Here is an 11,971-nt window from a genome sequence, read left to right as displayed (position 1 = left end):
GGGGTGGGCTGGCCTCCCACCTCCCGGGAAGGGGCACCTGTGTGCATTTAGCCTTCTGGGAAGGGGCAGCTCCTGCAGCCTGGGGTCCCTGCCCAGGGCTGAGGTTACCCCCACAAGAGTGAGGCTTGGAGGGCGGAGAGGAGGAGCAAGGGCTGCACCTCAGAGACTGCAAGGCCCCAGCCCTGGGGAGCCAGCCCCCTGAGCCCTCGGTGACAGAGGTCGGGGATGTCCTCACACCGACCTGACCCAGGAAGGCTTGGACACAGTCACAGGGGGAGTAGGTGTCCCACACCCAGCAAGTGTGAACGTGATTATTGGCATTGTGTCCAGAATCTAGAGTGTCCATACAGAGCAGGCTCTGTGCAGAACACGCCGGCCAGTCAGGCAGGGAACAGACAGTGCTCCGGGCAGCTCTGGGCATATAAGGAGCATCCCGAGAGCCGCGCAGGCCCGAGCAGATATGCACACCTGCTCAGCGCCCACCTGCTCTGCAGAAAACCAGTCACGACAGGAAAAGGACTGGGCACCATTTTAATGTTGTAGAAGCTTTGTCTCTAAAAATTTAAATACATTTCATATATATCTTAACATGAAAAATCAGCCCAGACTGCAGGCAGGCTCCCTTCCTCCTAGGGGAACGGTGAGGGGCAGAGGGCAGGGCTCTCGCGGGCACTTGGTGTGCCTGGCACAGCAGTGCTGGGCCAAGGGGAGGGCGGCTGCACCTGCCCCCGGGAGCCCATCAGAGTCTGAGCAGGAGGCCGGGGGCAGCGGAGCCCTTGGAGGGGCCCATGCCTGGCACGTCCCCGCAGCCCCCTTGGCCCCCTGAGCAGGCACCCTCGGGGGTGCCCCGCTCCTCCCCCGGGGGCGCCCTCGGGCTCTGCAGCCGTTGCTGCCGCTCCTGGGCCTGCCGGGCCCGGCTGGCAATGGCACGCACGCGGCTCTGGCTGCGGGAGGAGGAGCGCCGCAGGAAGCCGGGGGGACCAGGCACCCCATCCCCAGCGACACTCAGGCTGGTGGGCGAGGTGATGTCGCCGGCCTGCTGGAAGCCTGTGAGCCAGCGCAGCTGTTCCGTCAGGGCGTCCCGCCGCGCCCCCCGCCCTGCCCGCCCCTCCCTCACCAGGCCCAGGCTTTGGCCCAGGATCTCCACCTGGGGGGCAAAGTCGTCGGCAGTCAGGTCCCCCAGGCTCTTGGACTTGGCGGCTGCAGGGCAGTCCCGGAGGCCTGCCAGGGGAAGGTGGCCCCAGGGCAGCCTGGGCACCAGGGGACGCAGCCGAAGCTCTTCTGGTGCAGCGGGCAGCTGGCTGGCGGCCCGCAGGTTGGGGCTGGATTTGCTCTTGGTCACGGCAGGCAGGTCCAGGCGGGCGGCAGTGGCTGGGCAGGGCCGCAGGGGCAGGCGGCCAGCTGGAGCCCCCGAGACACCCCCCGAGACACCCTCACGGCCCAGGACGAGGCCCAGACCCAGGCCCGGCAGGGAGAGGTCGATGACCGTGTCGCTGGATGACACACTGGAGGACGAGGACACGCTGTCGCGATGGCCACCAGGTTCCAGCCGCCGCCACAGCCGGTCTCCACCTGTGGCGTCTGAGTACACAGCTGGGCAGGGCCCGGCTGGGGGCCTCCATCCACCCGGGTGCTCTGCGGGCACTTGCCCCTCACTCTCGGCCCTTCTGACCACCTGGCTGCTAGGGGTCCCCTCACACACACCTCCAGGACCCCCACCATGGTAACCCTGCCGCCGGCTTTCCGGGGGCTGCTCAGTGTCCCCTCTGCTCCGGGTCCTGGGCTGGAAGGGCACGGAAGCTCCCAGAGTGACCGCTGGGGGGCTCGCCACTTTGGTGCCAGGTCCCGAGGCGCACAGGGGCCCTCCCGGGGAGGGGCTGGGGGGGGCAGCCACCAGAGGTGGGGGGCCGGGGCCCAGGGCTGGCTCCTCAGCAATAGTTTCCAGGCCACATAGAGAGGAGCCCGTCCTCTGCATGGAGAAGGGGCGGGTATCTGTGGACGAGATGGAGAGGAGCATGTTGGACATGTCCCCCACGGACAGTGCCCACGGGACCCTCAGCAGCCAGGTCCCTCCGTGTGCACACAGCTGCCCCCACCCTGCCCTCTGGCTCTGCTGCTACTGGGGCTGGGGGTGCAGACAGGCTGTGTCCCTAAGAGGGGTCCCCAGGGCCCCCAACAGGCCAGGGCACACAGGGGCCGGGCCCCATTACCTGGCACTCGGCTGTTCTCAATCCCTAACTATAGAGGCAGCGTGGGAACAGAAAGAAGAGGGTGGTCAGCGTGTGGGTGGGACTGGCAGATGGACAGACAAACAGCAAGGCTGGGTGGGGTGCGAGGATGGATCGGGCTCTGGGGTGGGGGCATGGCTCAGCTGTCAGCCCCTCCCCGTCCTGGGGTCCCCTGTCACAACTGCTGCTCAGCACAACTCAGGCCATAAATGAATGCCCAGGGCGGAGAGGCAGGTGCAGGGTACACCCCCATTGCCGACGTTGGGGCCCGGGCACCATCAGGGGCCATCCGGCAGCACACCACCGACCATGCCAGACTTTCCAGAGGACTGCGGTGCAGGACCAGGGCTGAACACGTGCAGCCTGGCCTGGGGAGAGGCCGTGGGGGACTGGAAGCGGCCCCTGGATCTGAGATCAGGCCAGTACCAGGCCCGTGGGCCTCAGCACACACAGCAACTGGGGTCAGGCCTGCTCCCTGGCCTCCTAGGTGCTGGGGGGCCCTGAGGGCAAGAGGCCTAGGGAACAGGCACAGTCGACAGGGAGGGGTGCTGGGGGCTCCAGGGGACCTCCAGGCAAGCCAGCGGGGCACAGGGAAAGGAAGCCACGGCGAGCACACAGAGGCAGCAGTTCTGCACACAGCAGCGCAGGGGGTCACCCAGCCCAGGCCATGCCAAGGGGCGTGTGCAGGGACAGCACGGAGGATGCTGCAGCGGAGCGTCTGGTCTTACCGGTGGAGAGCATGGAGGATTTACTCCTAATCTCCTCCAGCTTTTGAACGAACAAGGCATTCATCTCCCTCTGCATGGCCCCTGCCTGCCTGTGGGCGCCCTCAGGCCAGCGGGGGACCACCTCGGGGCTGCCCAGGCCGCTGGAGTCCGAGGACGCAGAACAGCCGCCGCCGCCACCCGGACCCTGCCACGCAGCCCCTCTGCCTGTCCCCGCGGTGGCGCAGGGAGCCCCCAGTGAGTCCGCCCGGGCCCGGGGCTGCTGGCTGATGGCCTCTGGCGTCGTGGTGGGCCCCGGGCTAGGCAGCTGTCCCCGCCGCAGGGCCTCGGTGTCCTCACCAGCGCAGGAGCCCACCACACATTTCATGCAGGTGGCGGCCATCCCAGCTGGCCCGGGGCCCTCGGGGACACAAGACGGCGGCTCCTGGGCCAGACTACCCCCAGCCGGGCTCCTCCCCGCCGGCGCCTTACCTCGGGGGCTGCGGCTGCCAGGCTCCTCTGGGGCTGAGGCCTCTAGGATGGGGCCAGGGCTGGGGGCGGCCACGTCACGGGCCTCCCCCTCGGAGCCCGTGTCCTGCGTGCCCAGGACCAGCTCTGGGAAGGCCTTGCGGCTGGGTTTCTGGCTCTTGGTCGGGGCGCTGGCCGTGCGCCGCAGGAGCCGCTGGCTAACGGAAGGCCGGGGCAGGGGCCGCCCAGCAGCATGACTGTCCAGGGACCCGGGCTTTGTGCCTCTGAGGAACAGGCCTTTTAGGCCCAGAGCCTGCTTGACCTGCAAGAGAAGGAGCCCCCATAGCTGGCAGCCAGGCATGGGGCCTGGGGCCGCCAGCCCAGCCCCCGCCATTCTGGCGGGTGGTGAGTGGCCACACCTGCTGCAGCCCAAGGGCCAGTTCAGGAAGGCGCCTGCGGCCGTCAGGCTGTGCCACTCATGGCTGTGTGTGGGGAAGAGGGTCTCCAGGGTGCCTCTGCCGGGGGCGGCAGCCACAAGGGCCCTGGCACATACCAGGATGACTCTGCCCTCCCTGAGTGCATGGAGGGTCTGCATGCCCCGGGCAGGTGGGCCCAGCGAAGGCCAGGAGGAGGAGGCCCCCGGGCTTCTCCCACGCCGGGACCCTGACCCCTGGCTCCTGTGCCCACATCATGTACCCCTCACAGGCCCCCAAAGCCCCCGGCTCTGGCCGGGCCCCCAGGGTGGTGCTGGCATGGAGAGAAAGACAAGAGAAAACCCATGGGAGCAGACACTGCCCAGCTCACGCTCACCCTGCCTTCAGGCGCCACAGGCCGAGGAAGCAAGCAAAGCCGGGCACAGGCCAGTGGTCTCTTCTCCCATGTCCCTGCCTGGCCCCCTCCCCCGGAGGTGCTGCCTCTTCCGGGAAGCCTTCCTAGACTGCTGCCAGCCTCACCCCGCTCTCTGCTCACACAGCCCTAAGGACAGAGCCCATGCCGGCTCGGCATTCCCTGAACTGCTGCTGGCCTCTGGCCTTCCTGGACAGCCAGGCCTCTCCCCACAGTCTCCCTGCCCGAGGAGGGCAGCCGGGGGTCCCCAGGACTGGTTGGCAAGTGCCTGGGTCAATGCTGGAGAGGCCAACAGCTGCGTCTCAAGAGTGCAGAGGCCAGAGGGGTCCTCACATGCAGAGGCCCTGACAACAGCCACCCCTCCCCAATGACACGGGGGCACCTCAGGGCAGAGGTGTTAAAGTGGTCAGCACTTGAATCAGCTTCCCAATTCAAGATCCCAAATCCAGAGCAATTTGGTCAAAGTTGGCTGCAAAGTCATTTAGAAGAAGGTCCAGGATTCAAGCTCGGAGCTCCTGGTCCCTGGGGCCTCCCCACCCCACACCAGGCGTCATGGGTGCACAGAGACTCAGGGAGCACATGGGTGGGGGCAGAGAGGACCGGTGAGATCAGGGAGGCAACGGGTGCAGGGTGCTGGGGCGCCCCGAGGGAGAGGACCAGACACAGAGGGGCACGGGGCCATCAGACAGAGGACAGAGGAGGGACGGAAGGCCAGGGGGGTCCACACACAGGAGGCCTAGCCGAAGTCCTGGACCTGCCTCATAAATGCGGCTCTGAGCTGAACATGGCCCGAGGGACCCCAGAACCACATCACGATCCATGTCACATGAGCTGACGGTCTCCAAAGTGCTACCGGAATCACAGATGCTAATGGGGACGGCCTGAGCATGCAGGGAGGGGGCGGGGGGGCTCCGCCGCCCCGGCGCTGGGGTACCTTCGAGCTCCTAACAGGACTGTCCTTCTAAAGGTAGACTTGGGACATAGGGAGCCCACTGCAAGACCAAAGAGACAGAGTGAAGGCCGTGAGACGCCGACAGCCGGGCGCGGAGCCCGTGGAGACAGGCAGACACAGGACAGACAGACGGCTTGACGAGGGGCGAGAGCCAAGTGGCCTGTGGCGCTGTGCGCGGCAGCACCTCATGGCCGGGGCGCTGGCAGGAGAGACACGGTGGGCATTAGGACCACACGGGGCCCCCACGCACACCTGATGGTGTGGAGCACGCACTGGAGGAGGACCCCCTTCAAGGGCTGAGGGGGGCAGGGGGCAGAGCCAGGCGACCCCTTCCAGGGAGGGACGGAGCACCAGGGGCCCTGAGACACGGAAGGAACAAGGAGTCTAGGGAGGGGGGGCGGCGCGGGGGCGCCTGCAGCAGCCACGGGACACAGGGGTCAGGGGGTCCCCACCGCCCACCCTGAGGATGGAGGAACAGCCCCCACAAGGTAACTGCAAGGCCCCAAACCCCAGCAACATGGCTGGGGAGGGGCCGGGGGTGCTAAGGCAGGTGGCCCCGCAGGTGGCACTCACCTTACCACTGATGTCACTGACGGCCACATGGACAAAGATCGAGGCCTCTTCCATCCCCTCTAGGTACACGTGCCGATAGCCTGAAACAGCCAGTCACGGCTCACCCTGCCCTACTCTGCTCAGGGGTCCTGAGGCCTGAGTACAACCCGTAAGCCCGGTGCTAGGGTCTTCTCCAGGAAGGCCGCCGGTATCACAGGCTCATCCTTGTCAGGGGGCCACGCGAAGCTGCAGCCTGAGCGCCCTTCCCTGCCCCACCCACAAAGCGCCCTCCTCGACCCACCCATGGCGGGAGCCGACCCATGGGAGGAAGCTCAGCCCTGGTGCCCTCAGCTGACCTCTAGGGAACGCTGGCCTGTCGGGGGGGGGGGGCGTGGGGGGCAGGGGACATTGGTCTCTATGGGGGAACGTCGCCTAAGCAGGGGACATTGGTCTCTATTATGGGGGACACCGCCCCCACTGCCCACCTGGCATCATGCTGCTGAAGGCCAGTGTCCTCTGGCCAATGAAGTCACGCCCAATGGGGTCGTGGTCCCAGACGAGGAAGCGCACCAGTGCGATCTCAGGCATGTGCACAGTGAACACCAGGGTCTCTTCCCACATGGGGTTGAATCCTAGAGGCCACCAGGAGGAGGTGTCACCTCCCACCCCAGGTCCAGCCTGGAGGCCACCTGGGCCCACACCCTCTTTAGTGCTTCCTCCTGGGCTGGCCATCCGGCAGAGGAAGCAACAGCTAGGGACCACCCAGGCTCTGACACGGGCTCCAGCGAGGGGTCAGCTGGCAGGGCCCCCCCCACCTCCACCGTGAGGCTGCGGCCAGAGAAGCCATGCGGGGCCCTGGGCCTCACCATTGTCGTCCACCACACGCGTCTGCTCCCTGTTGCAGTCCACGGGAAGCCCGATGACCTCCACCTCCACGAAGGGGTCGATGATCTGGGCGCGGAGGGCAGGGGTGGCACCAGGCCTGGCCAGCTGTTCCAGCCCCGCCCGCCCACGCCAGGGCCCCTCCTACCTCGCCTCGGTCTCCCAGCATCGAGTCCCTTGGCTTGGGGAGCTGCTGCCCACTGATTATCCGAAGCACCAGCTGCTTCTTGAGCTGCCCGGGCAGGGGGTCCTCAGAGTTGGGGTTGAAGACACCTGGAGGGCCAGGGCGCCAGGCTGAGGGGGGCAGCACAGGCCCACTAGGAACCCCAGGATGGGGGCAGGGCGGGGGGGGGGGGGGCAGGGGGAAGGTAGGCAGGGCTCCAGCAGGGGGCACTGCTTGGGGGGATGATGCTGGCCACTCCTGTGACCACCCTGTGACAGGTCCCAGCCCATCCTCTGGGGTGGGGCGCAGGTGCTGGGCTCCCCATAGCCCTCAGGAGGTGAGTGAAAGGTGGCAAAGGAAGCCAGAACCGGTGGGGGAGGGAGCAGGTTAAAATGGGGAGAAATCCACACGTGATTTAGGCGGTTTTCAGTGAGAAAAATGGAAGCTCTGGCGCCCGGGCCAGAGCCCCGTGTGGAGCCACCTCAAATATGTCCTCCTTGGGGACCCAGTTCACCCCCAGCCAGGCCCCGGGGGAGTGGGGCCCTCCAGCACACCCCGTCTTCCGGTGTCCTGGGGGGCTGTGTCCCCGGCTGCATCTGCCCCCGCCCGCCCCACCCTGGGCCCCTGAGCCTCACCCTGGCACATGCATTGGGGCTTGAGCACATAGCCACAGTTCCCATTGGCACTGAACTTGGCGCGGTTCAGCTGCAGCATCCGCCCCTCTGACTGGTAGTTCAGGGCGACTATGAGGTAGGACGGGAGGTGGCCTGGTCAGTGCCCGGCGCGTTCCCCACCCCCCTGCTCGCCTGCTCCTGTGTCCGGCGCTCACCTACGTGAGCAGGGGCCCTGGGCTCACCTCTGTGCACGACCAGAACCACACATCCCGGCAGATGTGCCGGGAGCCCTGCACAGCCAACCCCATCCACCCCTAGGAGCGCAGGGGCAGAGGGGCCACAAGGTGGTATTTCCCACCTTGTCCTGGGGTCCCAAGGACTCAGCCCTGGTGCCAGCCCAGTGACATCAGCCCGCCGTGGCAGAGGCTCTCCGAAGCCCCTGGCCCGGCACCAAGTCCAGCCGCCTGGCAGTGCAGGGCCAGCCCCCTTCCTCGTCCCGGCCACACGCACCCATCTGGCAGCCTGCGTTCCAGAAGGGCTGCGGGTTGTAGTTGCTGGAGTCCACGCGGTAGGAGGAGGGGTAGATGCGGGAGAGCTGGTGCTGGTTGAAGCGCAGGTACTGTGCCGGCTTCTGCTGCAGGATCTGCTGGGCCCTGGTCTCACTGAAGGACGACACCTGCCAGCTGGACGCCACTGTAGTGCAGACAGGCGGCTTCAGAGGCGCGCCAGGGCCGGGGTCGGCCCTCTCAACACCCCTGGGTCCCTCGTCCCCTCACCTTCCGCCTCCACGTCGTGGGTGCCCACAGACTTGGTGTACTTCACCAGGTCCGAGAGGGCACGGGACAGCTTCATGGTCTTCTTCTGTCGGCTTGCCCTGCAGACAGGGTGGGCGACAGGGTCAGGACCCCAGGTTTGGTGCCCCTCCTGACTCAGGCCAGCCTGGGCACCACTGATTCATGTGGGATGTCCACCTAACGTCCACTACGCCCTGTGGTGCGGGGCCTGGGATGGGCCGTGGACACTGAGGCGTGACATGGGGAGGGGCAGGTGCTGGCGCTGAGTCCACCGAAGGATGCCTGTCCCACAACAGGCATTCAGGGCAGGCTCAGGGGTCTGTGCTGGCCAGTCTGGCCCTGCAACTTGGGGTCCACACCTCCCACCCCACCGTGCTGTCCCCGGGCCACGGTGGGCCTGTATATCCAAGTCCAGCCATTGCCGGGACAAGGACACTTCCCACCACTGCCATCTATTCAGGGTCCAGGCTGAGGCAGACACTGACCCTCGACTCTGACTGCCCTGGGAGTCAAGGTCCTCATCCCCCTCCTCCATGCTGGCCGCTTTCTTTAGCTTGCTGCTCTTCTTCTGAGTGGAAGGAGAGCAGAGTCAGACCCCGTGGAGCCCCAGGTCAGCCAGGCCATCGTGTGGGCTGGAGGGCACAGGAGGCAGGCCTGCCATCCTGGGGTCCTGGTACCCAGGCTGCCTGGCTGGGCCTGCTGTCCTCTGCAGTGTGCAGGTCAGCCTGGGCCCCAAGGGACCCAGGGCATTGGCTGGGGAGGGCCTGAGGGGGCTGTCGAGGCACCAGCCCCATGCAACCCTAACCAGGGCTCTGGACCCCAGGCCCGGTCAGATGATGTAGCTAAGAGTCCAAAGAGGGGATGGACTCTGGGAGGCAAGCCAGGGGCCCCAGGAGCTGGAGGGGACACCTGCTGGCCACCACAGGGACAGCTGGGTGAGTGGGAAGAGGGAGCACGGGGCCTCCACAGGGTGCCCCTGCCTGGGAGCCCTGTCAGACCTTGCGCTTGGAGAAACCGCTCATGAGGATCCGGTTGTTCCGTCTGCTGACCCCGGCGTCCTCCCCGGACTCCACATCCTCCTCAGCCTGGGGCAGATGGGGGGACAGAGGTGACAAGTGGAGCCCAGCCTCCGTCCCAGGGGCTCCAGGCATCCTTCCCGGAAGAGGGGGACCTCGTGAGGCCCAGAGGAAGCAGGAGCTGCCCCAGGCCCACCTTGGGGGCTCAGTGGGGACCAGGGGTCTGAGAGGGGGCCTGCAGGCCCCACAAGCTCCTCGAGACTTCTTGTTTTAAACTCTTTAAGGCCTCAATTCTGAATGTTTTTCCCATGGAGGGTAAGCATGTGATAAACACTATTTGTATGTCTGGAATGTTCCCCAGCCATGCATGCTTACATGTGACCCTCACGAAGCTCCCTGTGGCTCTGGTGTCCTGCCCTGCTTCTTGTGGAGACAAATGTCTCCCCTAATGAGACACAGATGCGGGTCTGCACTCCCCAAAGCTGCCGACTGTCTCCTGTTCACCCCAAAACTACCACGAGCCTTCCCTGTGCCCACCCTGTGCACATGGCTCCACATGCACCCCCACCAACCACACCTCAGCCTGGACCAACGACCCCTCTGGCGTGGACCCCGGTCACCTGGAAGAGGCAACCTAGAGCTCAAGCTTGTAATGGTCAGCTCTGCCCCAAGGACACAAGGGACAGTCCCCAGGCCCTGGAGCTGTCCCTAAGGAGCCCACCATGATGCCTGCCCCCCCTGGCCTGGCCATGGAGCACCATGGCTCACTCATCAGAAACGGAGCATGCGGCCCGAGATGCTGCCCCACAGCTGCCCCGCAAGCCTCCAGCCACTGCCCTACCCTCACCTCGCTGGCCCTGGGGAGAAGCCGGGGCCCATGGGGAGTCAGGACAGGCAGTGCCCCAGCTCCCATCCCCGCCCTGAGTCTGCCGTGCTCGTGCCCTTCTAGTCAGTGGGCCGCACCGAAGGGCCGGTCCAGAGCCCAGGGCACAGATCCACACAGTGGACGGGCTTAGCTCTATGATGCTCCATATCGCCCTTCGAAGTGTTTCTCCCCCTTCTCCCTGGGCCTGGCAGTGCCAGCCCATTTCCTTCCTCATTTGGTGATGGTTCACCGCCCACTGGTGCTGGAAGCCGCGCATGGTGCGTTTGGAGCCAGTTGAGGCCAATGCACTTCACGGCTCTGTAAACATTGCCTGAAACGCCTTGCACAAGCAACTCTAAATCTGAGCAGAACCCAGGAGAGGCGCGTGTCAGCCCAGCATCCTGGAGAAGCAGCTGCAGCATCAGCCGAGTCTGCTGTCACTCACCCTTCTTCCCCACACCCCTGCACGCCTGAGCTTGGCAGGCTTACAGCACGGGCCTGAGCTCCAACCACCCTCAGGGAGCCCATGAGCAGCAGGGGGCCCGCATTGGGCCACTCCTGTCCCCCAGATGCAGCCTGATGACCAGAGACAGCAGAGGGCCCGCCCCAGGCCACTCCTGACCCCTGGACGCAGCTGGTTGACCACAGAGAGCTTGGCAGCATGGGGGCCTCAGGACAGCAGGGGGAGGAGCATCCACGCCTTGGACAGGGCATAAGCTGCAGCACCAGACCAGGAAGGAAGGTCCAGTCCTGGCCACTCTGGAAGTCGGGAGGGGGTGCTGGGTCCCTCAGGGAACCAGGCCCATCCTTGGCCAGCCGGGCACCCACCAGAGTTGTGCCCAGCACTGCAGACCAGGACCCTTCCTTGTGCACTTGCTCCTTCCCCACCAGACCGCCACTCCTACTGCAGTCTGAGCCACTTGCCCTCTCCCGCACAGGGACTTGCCAGGGGTGGGGGGGCCACGGCCTCGGGCCCTCCAGCCAAGGGGACAGAGAGGCCTGTTGGGGCCATGTGCCAGGCCCCGCGGCCCAGACGCTGCCCCCTCTGCCTAGACCCCCTCGGAGAACTCCGTGCCCTGCACCCCCCCCCCCATTTCCCTCCTACCCACATCCCAGCAGAGCAGGGCCTAGTGCAGCTGGGAACAAAGTGGATTTCCCTGATGCCCTCTCCAGGCCCCATGTCTGTTGGTTTGGCCTGAGCTGCTATTGCCTCTCCTCTTCTCCCTCCTCCTCCTCCTCCAGGAAGCCTTCCCTGACTCCCTGCTCCCTCTTATGCAAAAAGTCACACAGACATAGGTTTCTCAGGTCCAGGCCACCATCCTGTGTGTCCCCAGGTTCCCAGGCACACGCCTGGATATCACTTGGTCAAGGAAAGCAGGAACTTCACTGGGCATGCTGTCCACCTGCTCACCCCCCAGGACTGTGGGTGCTCTGTCCTCCCCACGGGACATATGGGGACGGGTTTTGGGGGTGTGTGTATGCACACATGTGCTCAGGTGTGCACAGACCGCCTACTCCAGGCCCTTTGCCCTGCCACAGGCTGACCTCATCAGCTGTAGAGCTCTCACCTTTTTGCCTTCTGCCTTGTACCCAAGCTTTCCAGATGGGGGCAGCGTGGACACAGTGAAATCATTTGGGTCCTCGCAGTCCCGAATCTTTGACTCCTTCATCAGGGAATCCAGTTTCCTCTTGGCAATGTTTTCTACACGCTTCCGGTTGGTGGCAACCTGTCAAAGCCCATGGGCCAACCCTTGTCATCAGTCCCCAGGTCTGTGGTGGCCGCACACACCTGCTGGAGCTCGGGATCCCAGGCCCCGTCTTGGCTTCTCACACCTGGCCCCGGCCGCATGCTCACTCCTACATGGAGCTGCTTACCCTCATGCCACC

General features: G+C 65.6%; 1 protein-coding gene across 1 annotated transcript in view; it reads right to left on the bottom strand.

Moving 5' to 3' along the window:
- Nucleotides 1–517: 517 nt before the first annotated feature.
- PLCH2 (phospholipase C eta 2) overlaps nt 518–11,971 on the bottom strand; it is a 64,685-nt gene continuing 53,231 nt past the window's right edge. Inside the window, exons 12-23 of the mRNA XM_041770014.1 lie at nt 11,653–11,811; nt 9,202–9,288; nt 8,689–8,771; nt 8,186–8,283; nt 7,920–8,102; nt 7,431–7,538; nt 6,781–6,905; nt 6,617–6,701; nt 6,236–6,382; nt 5,772–5,851; nt 3,425–3,722; nt 518–1,992 (exon numbers count right to left, since the gene is read on the bottom strand). Of these exons, the coding sequence (XP_041625948.1) occupies nt 740–1,992; nt 3,425–3,722; nt 5,772–5,851; nt 6,236–6,382; nt 6,617–6,701; nt 6,781–6,905; nt 7,431–7,538; nt 7,920–8,102; nt 8,186–8,283; nt 8,689–8,771; nt 9,202–9,288; nt 11,653–11,811 (2,706 nt within the window). The 3' untranslated portion in view covers nt 518–739. The remainder of the gene's footprint in view (nt 1,993–3,424; nt 3,723–5,771; nt 5,852–6,235; nt 6,383–6,616; nt 6,702–6,780; nt 6,906–7,430; nt 7,539–7,919; nt 8,103–8,185; nt 8,284–8,688; nt 8,772–9,201; nt 9,289–11,652; nt 11,812–11,971) is intronic.

Source organism: Vulpes lagopus, chromosome 10, assembly GCF_018345385.1.
Source record: "Vulpes lagopus strain Blue_001 chromosome 10, ASM1834538v1, whole genome shotgun sequence".
NCBI lineage: Eukaryota > Metazoa > Chordata > Mammalia > Carnivora > Canidae > Vulpes > Vulpes lagopus.
This window is presented reverse-complemented; position numbering and strand designations above follow the sequence as displayed.